General features: G+C 44.3%; 1 protein-coding gene across 1 annotated transcript in view; it reads right to left on the bottom strand.

Annotated features, from left to right (window-relative positions):
- Positions 1-18,922, bottom strand: part of Surf4 (Surfeit locus protein 4) — a 132,446-nt gene that overhangs the window by 94,842 nt on the left and 18,682 nt on the right. Inside the window, exon 2 of the mRNA XM_050168366.3 lies at positions 5,186-5,449. Coding sequence (XP_050024323.1) covers positions 5,186-5,449 — 264 coding nt within the window. The remainder of the gene's footprint in view (positions 1-5,185; positions 5,450-18,922) is intronic.

Here is an 18,922-nt window from a genome sequence, read left to right as displayed (position 1 = left end):
CCAGATATGTATGTTGGTGGTTGTAGATAAGTCTCTTTGTTTAGTGGTGTGCGATTGAAGACGGTATCTCGAAGGAAAGAGAGGTGGGAAACAACACGGCGTAGTAAAAGATCTTCCAAACATATGTGCCGTTTTATTTCTGTGATGCTGCTTGGAAATGAGTAAATGCCAGTAATGAAACTGCAATAACCACATATTTACTGGGATTTGACCTCACGACCGCAACTTCAGCAATTGTTGCTGTACACTGGAGCAATTTTCACGAAACTTTACAGAAAATGAATAATAAGAAATACTATGCAAATGAAATTATTGCATGTATGTTGTTTGTACACGCGCTATTTTCCTAACCAATATGATCCAAAACGTTTCCTCGGAGCTCGGATGCTCCTCCATAACACTTACAGACGCTATGTACACAATTATGTATGCCAAGATAGTGCATCAACAGCAAAAGCGTTGATGAAAGTAATGATATTAAAATGTGTTGCAAACATTTTGAAACACTTCTGATTAAATTTGTGCTGAGTTTCAATAACAAGTGCAAAATGTTTTAGTAAAACAAGTGGAAAGGTAGAGCGTTGCATAGTTTTGCTTGGTGTGAGAATGTCGTATGTAGTGGGTTCACTTTTTTCACTGTTTGTCACAATGTGTTGCACCAGTCATAATTTTCAAGCGGCTGGATAGGTGGTTTCCAAGCATGCCAGACATGAAATAGTTGATGTTCTCATATCTCATGCTCCTATGGTGATTTTTGGCATGGAGTCCACGTCCTGTAAACATTATAGAAGTCGCTAAAGGATTGAAAAGTTGTAATCTAATCCGCAACTGTAAGCTTTTAATGATTCTGAATATGTAAGAAATGTGGTGCAAGTACGGTTTCAATCAACAGAATTATTCGGCGCCTGAAAGAGATAAGAGCGTGTTGCATCGGCTTTCTGCTTTAAGTTACGTCATGGCCCGAGCAACTTCTCAAGTTTGTGCTTTTTTTTACACTATTAAGGTCGATGGTTTGTCAAGGCATGGAAAAACAGTTGTGGAGTTTTGGTGAGCTGTAATTTAAATAATATTGCTCATGTCTGCTCCATAAAGCTTTTGATGAAGTGAAAACATGTCCACAAAGTAGTTCGCTTTAGAGGGAATTTCGATGCGTTATGCTTTATGGGACATCGACGGGGAAATAAAACATCTTTGTTGTGGCGAAAATTTAGTTGAAGCAGACTTTGCTGTGCCAAGGCCAATTGCGACAAGCATCGAAGATCGTATCTATGATTCGGCACTTTCCCTTCGTCTTTCGCACTGTCGGCTCTGTCTTGGCTCGGTTTCCGGCTGTGCTTTTGTGTTTTGCGCAAGAAACCATAGCGCCAGCTATCAGGTGCCATTTTACTCACCGACAGCAGTAAAGGGTCGTGATGGTGTATGCAATGTCACGGCTCCCCACTTGGGTGCGGGTGATTTGAATTGCACTAGAGGTATGCAGACCTTCCAGCTGTGTGGGTTTGCAAAAGGCTCACGCTATGAGAGACAGTCAAGAAAGGGCATGGCGCTCCTCCACTCCGCAACGCACACAGGCACTACAGCAGGGTTCGTCGTATCTCCGACACAGCGCAGAGCAGGCTCCCGAGTCAGACCGCCAACAAGCATGGGTTTAGGGTTTATTCACCCAAGATACAGCACAGTGCGACAGTCACGGCCCTTACGAACAAAGGCTTACCGCAAGACCAATCGAGTATGCACGCCCATTGTGCTAGGACAAACCGAGTAGCAGTCCACCAAGCGCGAAAACAAGGAGTTGCGAGAGCAAAGGTCCCCCGTAACCAACTTGTTGCGGGCCTGTGAGCATCTGCCGTGGCGAAGAAGCGCCCAATGATGGAAGAAGCACGGGGGGAGAGGGTGCCCCCCAGGGGCAGCCACTCGGGAGGCCAATCGGGGCGCATCCCAGTGACTCCACCCCTGGAGGGAAAAGCACAGTTTGCATGGGAAACTAGCTCCACCGTGCTAGCCATGTCCGCCATGTTGCCATTGCAGCGACTGTTCCCAGACATCAAGCTAAGCACCCCGCGCAAGCTGAGGAACGAGGCACGGGAAGGCACCTTGGTCCCCACAGATGCAATTTTCTCGTAAACTATAAACTAAATCCATTCTTGCCACAAAACAAGCGCTGCAAGGATTCTGTAAAGGTATTTTAACCGTCCACACCGACTTAATATTTGCCTTTAGTGTCCCTTTAAACAAGCGTTAATTGTTTTACAACATTTTGGAACAAGCAAACACATGCATGCGGTGCTAACAGTGATATGTCAATGCCTTGCAGGCCGTAGTCCTGTTGTACACATTCCACAATATGTAGCCTTGGTCACTCTGCCAGGCGGTTACTTGCACATATGAAATACTGCATTTTTCAAAGCAACAGCAATGTTTTGGGATCGCTGAGGCGGTGCATTCCAAAATGATGGATGTGCTTCAGTACGCTACACCTCAATACAAATGCCAAGTAAATGAAGTATATGATTGGACAAAGGCAAACCGTAAGTTTCCAGCCAACAATGGTTGTAAAAAGGTCCTCCCGAACCAAAACATAAAAAACTGATTCGCTGCACATGAGAACCTTCGCATCGTCATCGGTCCTCCTTGTCGGACAATAAAATTTGGAACTGTGTTTTGTCTTTTTCCCATTCTAAAAGCAGCACTTTTTCGTTCACGTCAGGATGTGTTTATCTCAGTTGGTTTGAAAGGTCATTCATTTCTGGAGGGAGGACATTGACTAATGGACTTTTGGCATTTTCTTAAGTACAGTGGCTAGTCACAAGTTCTTCTAGCTTTGCTTATTTCTGCTTTCAACTTGTGAATACCGTATTTACTCGAATCTAGGCCTGCCCCGAGACTAAGCCGACCCCCGAATTTCCGAAGCCAGAAAAAATAAACAAACTTACCTCGAATGTAGGCTGAACAAAAAAAGTGAGGACAGCGTTCACAAAATAAAAACAGCATTTATTTAATATGAACATGCTGAGCTCACTCTATGTTATCATCGCTGCTAGCCAGACCACACGCACACTTGCAACGCATGCAGGCTCACGTCAGCGCACTCATGCATGCGGAGACAGTGCGGCATGGCTTGCACGCCTTGCAACGCGGCGCGATCTCAGTGAACAGCTCCTCTCTGTTATCGCGCGCTTATTTTCCTTATCGCTGTCATCTCCTCACTGCGGCACATGCAAAAAGCGTCCCTGCTACCCCTCCAATGACAGACGTTTTTTTCATCGATGCCGAAGTTCAGCCCGGCTTGAACATTTGATGATGCCTCTACGGCTAGCACAACTTTTAGTTTGAAATCATCGCCTGTTTGGTGCCATTACCGTAACGCCACCCTATGTGCCACGCCGCACGCCGATACCGCACAGGTCAAAATAGCGACGTCACTCGTGCACTTCAGCTGGCTACTGGCACGATTAATAGCAGCTGCAATACTGACATTTCCAGATGGCACTAGCTATACACCATAGTTTTCACTTTTTAGTCATAAACTGGCAAGTTTTTTAAAATCCTCGAATCTAAGCTGACCCTAGAGTTTGGTACAAGATTATATGAAAAAAAGCTATCGGCCTAGATTTGAATAAATACGGTATTTAAGGCCCAATATACTTTTCATGCAGACATCAGGCATGTTGCTAGCTTGTGTTTTACTTGCGAGCATGCAGGGCAACAGTGCCTTTCTCGCGACACAGGCATGGCCTGCTTGAATTGTTCAGTTGTTGGAAAGCCTTATGTGCATGTCAAGTAAGCTGTAGAATAAATTGCTGCTTTGTCGCTGGAGCAGGGAAAGTATTTCCCAGTGATTTTGAAACTGCCTGAAGCCACAACCACCTAGACTTTTTTAGACGACGCTTGCTATAAACAAGATCTTTTCCTCCTTAAGGTTAGCACCATGGAAGATTGCATCCTAAGACTCACTGTTTGTTGCCATGACAAGCACTGCTGTGCCAATGTCGAGCGACGATTTTCGAATTGCCACTGGAAGCAGAGACACCCTCGCCCAACAAACGCCAAGGCGGCTGTGTCATGGCACTTTCCGATAGCCGACAGTGGGCCTCTTGGACTGGCCAAGATGCTACACTCAGCGGCTGAAAGCACCGCCCCCTTCGGCCGCAGTCCTGGATGCAGTGGCACCACCTGGCAATGCGCAGGACTGGGCATATCCAGTTACGTATGCTAAACTGACACACCACTGCTACGTCACATGCAATTTCCTCTTCAAGTGTCCATTACTTAGGCCTCTCTAGACATCGTCTCGTGAATGCGAAATGGTATGCACTTAGCCTACTCAGTGAGAAACATGATGGCAGCGATGGGCGGCAATCGCAGAAGAAAGCTTCATTTTAAAACAACATGTGGCAATACAGTCGATGCTCGTTTCAACAGACTGTGATAATATAGAAAAAAATGTCTGTTATATCTAAAGTTGCTTCTATCTAAAATAAGGATTGCGGTATGTTGTAAAATGGCAAAACTTGGTGTATACCGCTGTCTAATCCATAGGCGATTGCAAAAACAATAAAGACATCGAAATTAACATAAACAAGTACACTTGGAACTGACTATATCGAACCCATTTACATTGAATTATCTTATATATCGAACAATTTCTGAACACGGTATAGTTACAATGAGTATATATATAGCAAAAATTATGCTAACATCGAACAAAAATAGCAGTGACTCTTGATATATCGAACTTCAAGCGGCGGAAAAGTGCCCCCAGAAGTTGGCTTTCCCTTGTGGTGGTGGGAAAACCCAACGGCACAGCTCCATCCAACCGCTACCGTGACCGTGCTGCCTCAGGCGAGCCGTCGACACCCCCCTGCAAAAAATGATCCTGGCCCAACCGCAGTGCTTGCTCAGACAGCCAATCAGAGGCTCTTGTGCCCTCGTTGTGCAAGATGGCGCAAGTGCGAGTTGTCTCACTGCTTTTCTGGTTCATTGTGTTTGCACTTTGTGGGCTTTCTCCCGCAGTGTTGCTGTGATGAAGTGGCAGAATTCGCCTTTTGTCATGAAGCTCGAAATCATAAATCGGGTTGAACGCGGTGAGAAGTCGGATGAGGTAGGTTCTGCTACTGAGCTACTAACAGGCATGAGGAAACCACTCGGGTCTCGCATGTGAACCAGAGTGACCAAACTGCCTCACCTGCAGCACGACGATGAAGAAGAGGAGGCCGCAGGATGGCACGACGTGGAAGCGCGCCAGCACAGCAATGGAACCCCCCAGCTGGCCGACCAGGTTGACCAGCACAAACAGGGAGGCCAGAAACCAACCACAGCCCCACGAGTGGTTCATGTAGTCCCGCTGGTCCCCCCACTGGTACCACATGCGGCAGCCATCTTCCAGGAAGGTGCTCACCAGGCAAAACCGACCCAGGTGTGGCAGCACGTGTTTGCCCCGCCTCAACACCTGCGCAAAGGCTTTACTTTAAAACAATGGCCCCAAATTGGCACAGTACATGTAAGAAAGAGCAAACTCATTTGTGTTTGTATTCCCACCCAGGCTGTGTCGCAGGCTTGCGTTTCTTTCATTCATGTATAAAAAATGCAATATTGTTCAATGTGCACCATTCAAGATAGCCGAACGATCGTATCAAACTCTGCTACACATGCTGGTTGAATTGCAAAATTCCTACGAAGCCACTAAAGATTGAGATAAGTGAGAAAGATTTGTAAAGCATAAAACCGAGTTGGCTAGTAAGGCAAGCTCAAGATATGCTCAAGTGAGCTGTGTTTTTGCGCATGCAGTTATATATAGCGGTGCATGAGCAAATAAAATACATAGCTTCTGCACCTCCCATGAGAAAGGGACAAGAATGAGCAGCTTTTTCTTCGGTTGTGTTGATGCTCCCCTTTGTAGAAATCTCAAAAGCCTTCCTGTTGCTTAAGGAAGACAAAATAAATGCAAGCACACACATGTGCTTTACATACCCAAAGGTTTGACCCTGTTGCTTATCTGTTTATAGGCACCGGTTTACACTGCTGTTATGAATGCTTTGTTTTCCATCGACCGCTACCACGAAAGGCTCAGCCAGCAAAGTTGTCGCAAGTAAAAAGAAGCTGTGATACACACATGGGATCCATATAAAAATAACACATGCAGAAGATTGCAACAGTGCCCCTATATCATCAAACTTGAAGCTCACTGCAAAGAGCAAGAAGTTATGACCTCATTATTCTGAGAAAGAGTACTTCTTCAAAAAGAAAAAAAGGAACCAAACCATATTAACAGCAACAGATAATAAATCCAATGACTACTTTAACAGTCTGACCATTCCTCGAGTATGCATGCGTGAGTCTGCAGCCCTTCCTCCTCATTTTATCCTGCCATAAATACTGAAGCGACTAGTGCAATATTATCAGTAAAGAAGAGTAAGCCCCACAATGCTGCTACAACAAAAATATCTCTTGGAGATAACACATCTGCTCCTCCGTGTGATCTAGTGAACATCCCCCAAGAGTATTTAGACCAGTATTTAACCCTTGGCATCTCAGTGGCAACAAATGCTGCCATAATGTAAAATAATGCTGCTAATCTCGTGTGTAATGTCGAACTTTCAAATACCACGTTCGTTTTAGGCTGCACTTGGACGTTTCAAAATATATGTAATAGATGGCACTACCTGTCTTGAAAGCAGTGCAGCAAGAGAAAGAAAGATGGTGTCTCCCTCAGGGTGCCCGACTCGGTATCTATCTGAACTGTCTTCCAACTTGTCATGAAGTATTTTTTGTTTATTCCATTGTAATATTTCCAGTATGCAGAAGCAATACGCACAAATTATTTTAACGTAAAGCTTCAGGGAGAGAGAGTAAAACATCTTTATTAATAATATTTGAATGGCGAGAGCAGTGTGGGAGGAACCCTCAGTCCAGGGTCCCCAAGATGATTCCGGCGATGTTTCGAGCCTGTTGTATCACAGCTCGGAGGACCTCGGGAGGTCCGTCGCAGAGGGCATCGTCCCACAGCTCTTTGTTGTGTAGGGGGTAAAGGAGAGTTGGCAAGGGAGGAAAGAGGTTTGCAGTGCACTTAATTGTGACGTGGAAGATTGTGGGCGAGCTGCCACAGCCAGGGCAACGATCTGCATAACAGTGTGGGTAGAATTTATTGAGAGAGACAAGATTTGGAAAAGTTGCGGTTTGTAACTGGCGTAATGCCACTGCTTCCTCCCGCGAGAAGGACGGCGGTGGTACGGCGTGGGTGCGACGAATGCGTGTATAATGACGGAGTATGTCTTTGTAACGGAGCAAGGGATCCCCCCACTCTGAACTAGTCGCCTCACCACGCCGAGTCGCCCGGAGGGAAATTTCTCGGGCAACCGCATGTGCGCGTTCATTACCCGGCAGCGAGGTATGACCAGGGGTCCAGAGTAAGTGGATGCGGGGAGGTGTGGTTGGTGTATTTTGCGGGATCTGTTCGAGAATTTGGTGCGCCGCTCTCGGGATGCCGTGTCCTGATAGGAACGCCCGGCATGCCTGTTGCGAGTCCGTCAATATATACACTTCCTCAGGAACACGGATGGCGTATCGAATTGCAAGAGCAACACCGAGAATTTCTCCGTAAGCGGCATTTGTTCCGCGCATTGCAGCAGAGTCTCTCAGGGATTCGGTGCCATCCAAAACTACCGCGGTATAGCCCCCTTGAGTGCGTGATGTGTCCGTGTATAAAGTATGTGTTTCCAGGATGTTTGCAAGCATGCGGCCAATGTATCGTACACGGGCTTTGCGCCGCCCTTTGTCATGCTCGGGTTGCATATTACGTGGCAATGGATGAATACTTAGTGCTTGGCGTATTGCTGACGACAAGATCGCTGGACGGGTTTCAGACTCAAGGGGTGGGACAGAGTATCCTAGCCGTGTGAGAAGATGGCGGCCAGTAGGAGTGAGTAGAAGGCGCTGGTGATGGCTGACCCAATGTGCCTCTAGCAGCTCGCCTAGTGTGTTATGTGTCCCTAAGTTAAAGAGACGGTGTGTGGAAGTATAGTTTAGGAGGCCATGGGCCAGCTTCGTCGCTTTGCGAATCATTGCGTCTATGCGAAGTTGTTGCGCTTGGGTCAACCGCTGAAATGGGAGATGGTATGTAAGGCGGCTGATCACGCGTGCCTCCATCAAGCGCAGCAGGTCCTCTTCTCGAAGGCCCGAGCGCCTGTTGGAGACCCTCCGGATCATGGCCAGAATTTGCTCAGTCTGTCTGGATAGAAGGGAAACAGTGTAGTTTGACCTGCCATCCGATTGGACGTGTAGGCCGAGGATACGAGCACGATCAATCTGTGGTATCGGTGTGCCATCCACGTGCACAGTGATAGGGGGAGTAGAGGAACGGCTCCGGGGGCGAATGATTATGAGCTCCGACTTTTCCAGAGCACATATTAAGCCGCATTTTCTCGCGTACTCGGAAACTGTATCGACTGCTTGCTGCAGTCGGTCCTGGATATCTCCGTCGAAACCTCATGTCGACCAGATAATAATGTCGTCCGCATAAATAGCGTGGGCAACATCAGGGATCTGGTCGGGGAAGAGATGATTATTTTTTTGCACCACACAATGCGTTGTGTCCACATATGTTGAGTCGGAAAAGCGGGGTTCCGGACCTTCACGTTTAGCACTGTGCGGCCGTATACAAAATGCAACGAGATGTAATAGCGCTTATGGTTTTTAGTGCAACACAATATCAATTTGAAGGCATGGATTTTATATTTATTTATATATATAGTGGACCAGCCTTTGTCCACGCCACTTTGACAAAGGCTGGTCCACCAGCAGCAACGTAAGTGAAATATACTGTGCAAATCCAACGTACGTCATACTTTTTTTCTTCAATATATATATATATATATATATATATATATATATATATTGTCACGTGGTAGTGACGGTGAAGAAAGAAGCAATACGGTGGAATACAAAACTAGCTTTTATTGGGCGAACCTGTGCCCACAAAACAGGCTACACTTATAGCACAACGATAGCGGCGAACACGGTCGGCGATCGTCGGAAAAACTGATTAGCGGGTCAAGCGCGTCGGCTTTTATAGATCAGTCGTCGAATGTTCCAGATTAACTGATGGGACCCGCGTGTCTTCCACAAAGTTCTACACCATTCGTGTCACGCGATGAAATCTGATAACACAAGGTTCGGCGACAACGGACACGCGGATAGAAGCGTCGATAACTTTCCAGAAACGTCTGATACATGCAGGCGCGTCCCTGGCTGTGCGATTACAGTTGTTAAGCGGCGAAACGTGGTTGCCCGATAAAGATAAGTACACGTGTCAATATATATATATATATATATATATATATATATATATATATATATATATATATATATATTGTCCCACATAAACTGAGCCAACGCTTTAAATATGAAAGGCATTCCGGACGCAAGTTGAACCGAATGCATAATGGTGGCACTGGCCTAGAGTTACTAAGGCTATTTTTTATTTTCCCCTTAACAAACAGATTAGTTAGGTTTAATTAATCAACTTTTTAAGTATGGGCTGCAGACCCCAAGTGTGATATGCAAATTTGTAGAGCACCTTGAGAAACCTCTTAATAAATTGTTTTCCAACACGATATATCCCATGTAGTCCTTTTTTCCCGTGTTCCAAAGAAAGCCCGCGAAATATGAAAAAATACCACGTGACAGGGTGCTTGTGCACTGTCATTGTGCTGCTCTCAAGCATGCGATGGATGAACAAGGTCGGCTGCAGTGAGGCTGGCCCGCGACAGGGCGTTATGCCTGGCGTAGGTATCTGAGCATGCGGCTCTAATCGCATGACGGTGCAAATGCATGCTGCTGGCCAAGTGTTGCCGAAGCGCTAAAGCGTCACGAAAGAAAAAAAGAACATAGCTTTATTCTTTTATGCTTGAAATGGGCAAGAGCTGGCAGCCTGCCAACAGAGTGTAATGGGGTTGGGTTGGGAGGCGGCGTTAGGTGGTCCGGAATAATTTTCCAGTGACCTTCAATCCAAAAAGCGCCCTATGATTATATATAATGTGTGTTCGAAGAGGTCACCATCTGCTGCAATGCACATTTGTCATCTCATAGGCACATTTTCCGAGACGTTCTTTATCATGGAATCAGGGATGGAGTTGCAGACTTGTCTTATTTTTTTCTTTTAGGTTCTCTGATGTTGTGGTTGGTGTCCGGTATATTTGATCTTTGACGTAGCCCAGAGAAATAAATCGAGAGGAGTTATATCTGGCGACCGTGCCGGCCAACCCCTGCTGCGGGAATACTTCATGCAGCCATTTGCAAGCTGTGCTGCCGCCGTGTGTGGGAGCACCATCATGCTGATATCAAATATCCTTGATCCCAGCCAATGGAACTTCACAAAGAAAATCCTAAAGCGACCCATCAAGGATGTCGTTGACTTATCTTTTGCCTGTAAGCATGTTATTGAAAACCCCGGGGCCGTGATAGTGCCACCACAAATTCCACACCACACATTAACTGACCCCTGATATTGGTGATGTCTTCAAAACCCAGTGAGGGTTTTCGTAGCTCCAATAGTGAGCGTTGTGGATGTTCACTTGGGCATTACATGAGAAGATAGCTTCATTGGTCCACAGTATTTTATTGACAAAGCCTGGGTCCTCTTCCATCATGATTATAATCCCATTTGCAATGTCCTTTCATTTTTGTAAATCACGGGGCTCCATCATCTGGTGCAGCTGCATGTGGTATGAAGTTGCCTCTTCTTAAGTACTCTCTACACTGAAGACTGGCATTCCAGCTTCAGCACCCACACTACAAACACTTGCATGTGGGTCTGAAAAAAACTGACAGAATATCTGTCTCCACGTCCTCGCCAAGGATTGAAGATTTATGTCGTTTCTTCGTATAAGTCCCAGTCTGTCTCAGTGTTTCATATGCACGCGCAATCGCCATTGAGCTCGGACGCGTACCCGGATGCCAGCATTGAAACAGCTCAACTGCGCGCCTTCTATGTCCACTTGACACACCTAGAGCCAAAACCATATCTGCTCTTTCCTCATTGGAGTAAGCCATACCTGCTGCTCAACATTGGTCACAGCCAAATAGTGTTGCTGTGGAGGACATGCTGGGATACGGGCGCCTGAGGAGCACTGGATATATTGCAGTTCACTAGGATTGGCTCAAACAAGGTACATAAGGTATGATCTACCTCTGGTAAACTGGAACAGCCTGCGGGCACACTCTCTCAGAGACTCAAGTGCCAGTCACGGTGGACAAGTGTGAAGCCAGACGCGGCCACCCAATACTGCGACCACGCAGCAATGCGCACGTGCGGGGTGCAAGAAAGAACGCCTGGTAGACAGTACGTGTGAGAAGGAGAGCAGACGGGGCCAGTGCGAAAAGAGTCATCGCCTGAAGAAGACGTACAATACAATCTTTACTGTGCATAAAGAAAAACAAAATACAAATAGCAGGCCTGCCAAAGCCGCAGAGGGCTTGACTGGCAGTGCCTGACAGTCAGGTCACAGAAAATTGCAATGGCTATTAGCAGAGTTAGCTCTTAGCGGGTCGGAACGAAATATTGAAAATGTTATACAAAATGTTCTTTTAAACTTCGAAAATCCCGAATAATTTTTGGATCCCACTTGATGTGTTAGCTTCAAACACAGGTATTGGCAATTTATTAAATATGGCTGGAACATAATATTGCCGCATTCTTATTCCATAATTTGTTGCCGTCTTGGGGATCACATACAGTTCCTTCGGCCTCAGGGAACGGGCTGGTGTATACCGTATCTTAAAATCATTATTCCAGAAGTGTTTAATTACAACACTTTCTACAATCAGAGAAGTGAAGTTTGGCAAATTCAACAACTTGAAGACATCTGTATCTTTCCTTGGACACAGATCGTACGCCATTACTGACAACAGTGAACATAAAATTGAGTTAATTCTTGAGCTCCATCTAAGGGTGCAGTGACCATAAACAGTCAAGCCATAACGTAGCACACTGTAGACTAAAGCACTCACAATATTTTTTGCACTGAGATTGGCATAAGAGATTGCATATTGAATAATACACAGGAGATTGCGCGCAACCTGTTACAGAGGTGGCACAAATGCGAATTCCATAAAAGATCACAGTCAAAACGCAACCCAAGATACTTAACAGAAGGTGCATATTTAACCGGTTGACATGTGCATGTATAACAGTCACATGTGCGTAAGAATAACGGTTTCAAAGGCAGGATTTTTTTCATGGGGTTATGGAAACATGCAAGTTGTGTTTTAGAAGGGCTGATGTTTATTAAATTCGCCCCAAACCAGTCCATAGCTTTAGTTACCTTATTTCAGACGCAGAGATTAGTTGCACAGGATACAAGAAGTGTATCATCGGCGTATTTATATATGTGATCACCTGCTACATCGGACAAATCATTCACACAAATGTTAAAGAGCAGGGGGCTTAATATCGAGCTCTGAGGGACTCCAAACGCTTAAACTATTACCCACTTTTACACACTGTCATCTATCCTGCAGAAAGTTAATAGATTCAAGAATGATCCACGAAGGCCTAGCAGAGAGTTTCTGTAACAAAGTGTCACGACAAACACTCAAATGCCTTGGAGGCATCCATAAAGAGAGCACAAGCTACCCGGTTGCGATCTAGCATAGAATTTAATAGATCAGAGAAATCTAACACTGCTTGGGTGCCCTTCCCCTGGACAAATCCAGGGGAAGGGTACATGCATAATCTTCCTTGAATATAGCCAAGGCTTTTTTTTACTATTAGTTAGTTTTGTCCCCATGTGATTTATCCACTGTTATTCAAGCCCTAAGGTAGCTGTAGTTACATCATTCAATTCGAAAGCTACTACAAGGTCATTTGTGTACAAAGGCAAAATTGTAACAGCTGTCATCGCCTTCCATCGTTCCCATGCGCTTCCCCCTTTCCTTCTTTCAAGCAGAATCAAAATGCTGCTTTCGTCTTTTCTTTTTCATGGCCTTAAACGCTTTAGCGCTTCAGCAACGCTCGGCATGCATTTGCACCGTCATGAGATAAGAGCTGCATGCTCAGATACCTACACCAGGCACAACGCACTGTCGTGGGCCAGTCTCGCTGCAGCCGACCTTGTTCACTCATCGCACGCTTGGGGGCAGCACAATAACAGTGCACAAGCGCCCCGTCACGTGGCATTTTTTCATATTTCATGGGCATTCTTTGGAATGTGGGAAAAAGGACCACATGGGATATATCGAGTTGGAAAACAATTTATTGAGAGGTTTCCCAAGGTGCTCTACAACTTTGCATATCACATTTGGGGTCTGCAGCCAATACTTAAAAATTTGATTAATTAAACCTAACTAATCCTAAAACCTAACTAAACCTAAAAATAGCCTGAGTAACTCTAGGCCAGTGCCACCATTATACATTCAGTTCAATTCGCACCTGGAGTGCCTTTCATTTTTTTAAAACTCTGGCTCAAGCTATGTGAGACAACCTGCATGTGTGTGCGTATGCATGCGTGCAAGTGTGTGTGTAAACAAGATTAATAATGGTTTGGTTTTATAGCAACACATCATTTTGCAGGTGCGGAGAATATTTATACATATCTGTATAAGACAGGCAGATACCAGCACGCACAGAACAAGGCTTCAGTGCAAGGTGCATTGATAAGATGGACCGGCAAACTGCTTCGAAAGGTACTACAAAGAGTAACCCTGTATTTCTAGCATACACATATGTGTACATTAATTTTCTTGAAAAAATAAGGTTCATTAGGGTAGTTTTCTTTTTTCTGTATCATTTTGCACCTTCTAAAAGGAAACCAACCATTAAATATCTGCTTTGACTACGAGCAGCATGGGATACAAGGAGTTAAAGAAGGAAATAACTAAATTTAGAAAACCATTCAGTAATCATTTAAATTCCCTCTTCATTAAGAATGGTATGTCAATCAATATGGCTACATTGGAAGCAGGCCTACAGAGAACACATGTTACCATTACCGAAAATATTGGCATTTTTGGCCAAAGGCCACAACATTGGCTGTGATAACAACATGGTGTTTCAACTATACTTGGGTGCAGCAGCTCCTGCTGGGCACCCCAGCAGCTAATAGGCACCTCACCACACTGAATGGTGCGCGAGACCGATGGGAAATCATGCTAGCATGACATTTACAGCTCAGAGCAGTGACAGCAGCTCAGCAAGAACGCTAGCGTACTGTACAGAACACTCGCGCCAGAAGACAGAACGCCGCCCCAGCTGTGACAGCAAATTGACTTCGCTTTGCTGTTGGTGCAGCCAAATGCACTCTGTGTCTATGGAGGCCCTCTGTGTACAGGCCGTTCCATTGATTGTGGGACCGCACAATGGTGAGAATGTGCCCCAAGCGCCTGTGCAATGGCTATTGCAATAAATACATGTAACAATATTCAAAGCAAGCTCTTCATTAAGAAAATATTTCTAAACCTTACTAAAGCAATTGATTTATTGGATGATGACGTACTTCTAAATAAACTTGACTCTTAAGGTGTGTACCAATGAGCCTAATAAGGAGCTATTCATTTGACCAACAGTGGTATATGGTTGTGAACGAAGAACAGTCCCACAGATAGACAACAAACATCATAATTACCCAAGGTATGATATTAACCCCACTTTTGTTTTTGTAAATGATCTGCCAACATACTTAATGCATGATTGTGTTTTGTATACAGACAGTATTTTTATTAAAGTGAAAAATAAACAGCAGTTGTACAGTAAGGCTAAAATAGTAACACGGAAACATTGCTTCAAGCTCAGTGTGAACAGGCTAGCTCTAAACAATTCAAAAAGCAATACTGTATTTACTAAAAAATAGGTTTAACAGTAATATAGGTCAAGTACTGAACTCCCCGAGAAAAAAAATTGAATATAGGTTGACCCATATATTTTTAGAAAAAACAAAAAGCTTTGAACTAGACGCACCTGTTTTTAACCAGACACACCTGTTTTTTACCGTAAGCTTGGCTACTAAATTTTGTTAGTCGATGCCACAAGCTGAATCCACGGGCTTCCCTGGCAAGGGTGCCATCCTTGGTTCTGTCTAGCCACGCAGAACGCAACTCCTTGTATGATCTTGTTTTTGTGTTGCTTATCCTCTGCTTAAACATACAACCAATAAATCTAATGCACTGTGCTCTCTCTCCCAATGAGGATACTAAGAAACAAGATATGCTTCTTGCATGATACACATGTTCATTTGTTTCAGGCCCTACGAGACCTCCCTCAAAATCTTACCAGCAGATCTGTTACACGCTTTGTCTTTGCCCTGCATCTGTAATGATTCTTTAGATTCTTTTTCCCTCTTGTATCATGATGCTTATTTGTTCCCTCACATTTGCAAAATATTTGAATGCAGTGCATTTAGGTCCACTCAATGCATCTGCAAATACATTTTTTTTAATAAAGAAACAACAATTTCAAACAAAAAAATCCTATCTGGAGCTTTACGTGCCAACACCCCCAATCTGATTATGAGGCACGCCATGGGGGGGGGGGGGGGCTAATTTTGACCAGCTTTTTTTTTTTTTTTTTTCACGTGCGCCCAATGCATGATGCACAAGTGTTTTTGCAGTGTTGCAAGAATGCGTCCCTCACAGTCAGGACTGAACCTGCCGCTCAGTAGTGCCACTGGAAACATGTTGCTCATTGCATCTTTCTTCCTCATAGTTTGAAGGCAGCGATTGGGGCATTGTCCGGGTGCAGCTGTCCTTGTGTTTACTCTTTGATGTTATTGGCAATGCCTCCAAACATAGATCTAGCCATGAAAACTGAGTCCAGTGAATCCCTGTCTAAGTGTAGTCTTGACAATCCATTATGATTTGACGACCTAAATGAAAGAAAAACTAGCTGGTCAAAAAAGTCTTGGTAATCATGCTTCTTCAAAAGCAAATATTAAGTCAAGCTAAAGTGATAGACTAATGCTGAAGATCATCTCGGGCATCAATTGTGGACAGTTTTAGTAATAGAGAAATAGAGGTAAATGCAAGACAATTAGAGACTACCCCGGTTCATTCCAGTACTAGCCGGATGACAAAGGCACTCATTATATTTTTATTTGACTCCTACTCAACCATTCTTAATAAAAAGATCAGTGTATTGCATTATAAGACGAAAAAAAAAAATGCTGCTTCCCAGCTTTATTCGACTTGTAGAAAAAAGGACTTATTGACGTTATCCTTGACAACGACACAGGCGGTCGAAAGTTTTCGTTTTCTCCACGGCCATGCATTTGCATTTTTTGCAGAAAACCATAACGCTGTCTGTCAGGCGCCATTTTACTCACCGACGGCAGTAAAGAGTGGTAATGACGTATGCAACGTCACCACTCCCCGCTCGGGGACGGGTGATTTGAATTGCACTAAAGGTATGTGGACGCTTCAGATGCAATTTTCTCATAAACTAAGCCGTTTTTTGGCACAAGAGCGCTGCGAGGTTTCAAGAATGGCATTTTAACAGTCCACATCGGCCTAGCATTTGCCTTTAATGTCCCTTTAAACAAACGAGTGCGATTTCTTTGTGACAATTTTAATTCAATCCACCCGAAACACAACGAACTGGCTACCACTAACGAGCAGTTGGTAGCACAAAATGAGGCACTAACAGAGAATAAATGAACCCTTGAGCAGTACTTAAGACTTAACATACAGATCAAGGGGAGTACACAAGGGGAAGACTGCGCTGCCATTGGTCAGCTCGTCAAGTGTCAACACGTGCTGCAGCAAAAGTGCCCGAGAAAAGTATCATGTAGCCAAGACAAGAAAAACGAGTTCCTTCGCAAAGCATGTAAGGCTTGTCCTTGCACTTTTGAATAACCACCTGAAAGCAAGAGGCTTTTGTCTAAGGTCTTCAAGAAAGAGCACAAGCGGTACTATGGACGGCCACAGCAAGGTATTTCCAAGCCAGGTTTAGGCATGTGCCATTTCACTCTGAAAGCTTTCTGCTCCTTGGCTTACCAGGTGACATCTCAAGACAAAGTATTGCCCAATCTTGCAGCAACTAGTTGTTGAAGCCTTCGCAAGAATTTAGACCATAAACTTCCTTACTTGGCTGAATACTATATTCCTGGCAGTTTGCATCTCAGAAACATGGATCTGCTGCTCCCTCTATCATGACCTGTTGGTTATTATGCCATCAGGCAGAATATTGAGGCAAAGCAATTTTTATCTTTCCTAACGTATCATACACTCAGCAAAAAGATATTTTCTTAAATGTCCCAAATCGTAAATCTGTATGGATTGAATTAGAACAACGCTTTCCTTCTTGCAAAAACAACAAACTCATTAGAGCTTCACTCTCCTACACCTTCTATTGATTCTCTTTTCTACAAGTTCTCGTGATAACAAACGTGCCTCGATAGTAGGCGACATGAACACCAATTTGCCAAATGCCAATGCGTGTGCACGGATTGTTTATCGCATCTTTTGACCAGGTGCACAGTCGCTGGAAGTGCACCATCATGGCCTATGCGATTGCTCACCTTCTCCCTGCACTGGTGTTGTCATGTCCACTCATCCCTATCCCAGATTTCTTACTTTTAAAAGTGTGTGCCCTTATCATGACATGTCACTTCACTTCCTTAATCACCCAGGAAACATTTATCAATGCCATTAAGCGAACTGGTCTAGAGCTACTAGCGCTAAATGAGGTCACCCGATTGTATAAAAAAGTTGCAAGAGCAGGTGTAGAACTGCCATCATTTTCCTCAAAATCCATGCTTAATCACAGGATTTGGCAATGAAATTACTATGAAAAACAGTTTTCTAAGTATGCAAACAATTCTAAAAAGTAATGGCAACTGCTAAACAATTTAAAACCTTCAGCAGGTACTTCCCCAGAGAGACTCGCTCGCAATTATATTACGTATGATATCCTTAAAAATATGGCCAATGCACTCAGTAATGATATTTTTTAAAGCTTACAACGAAAAATACATTTACATTAGGAACATCTTTGTGGGGGCTAGTTGGTTCATCTTTAGAACAAATAGTGCGACTCAAACAAGGACAGGTGAGAAACAAACAGCTTCTTGCTCTGTGGCATTCATTTCTACATGTGCATTTGTTTCAGGCACGCTGTTAAAGCACAGTTCCAAAAATTAAGTAACTTAGTCAATTTTACCAGTTTTGATTTTCCTGCTTTCTTCAACTCAGAATCACATGCCTACAGCTATTCTTTATCTTTAATGTATTAGTCCTGGGTTATATAGAATTAGTGCACATCATTTAAAACTAGTTGCCCACATTACCTCGCTTAGTATCATTATCAATCATATTATTACAGTAAATGTTCCCGCATGGGTGGAAGAAGAACAAGTGTGAGCGGGGTGAATGAAGAAAAGAAGGACATTTGTCTTTGTCTGAGGCTCGCCTTGCCTATTAAATAAGCCCCGTATTGTGTCACAATAGTTTTGGCGGAGGTTGCAAGGTAATTGAAGTAAGGACAGATCCAGCACCACTCTCTTCACCGAGTCATCGCCTTGCCAGACTACCATCTTCGACTGCTGACATCACCTGATGGTGTGTGGTATATGGACTATTACCTGCTGGTACGTGGCACTACTACCGAGAACCTCAGGCCTTCGCTGGGAAAGCAGGTGAAGATGTGGACGAGTGGCTTAGGCATTACCAACAAGTAAGCAAGTCCAACAACTGCGACACTACCGACCAACTAACATTGTCTTCACACTCCCTGACACTGGCCTGATGTGGTTTGAAAATCATGAAGTATTAATAACGTGGGAGCGTTTTGTTGATGAGCTAAAGAAATGCTTCGGTGATTCGGACACACAAAAAGAAATACACAGAGGCACAGAGAGCCCTGCTACCAAGTTAGACTTGCACTACCTATATCAAGGAGATATTGAAATTGTGCAAACAAGCGAACGCAACAAGGTCC

The sequence above is a fragment of the Dermacentor andersoni genome, chromosome 1 (genome assembly GCF_023375885.2).
Source record: "Dermacentor andersoni chromosome 1, qqDerAnde1_hic_scaffold, whole genome shotgun sequence".
Classification (NCBI taxonomy): domain Eukaryota; kingdom Metazoa; phylum Arthropoda; class Arachnida; order Ixodida; family Ixodidae; genus Dermacentor; species Dermacentor andersoni.
This window is presented reverse-complemented; position numbering and strand designations above follow the sequence as displayed.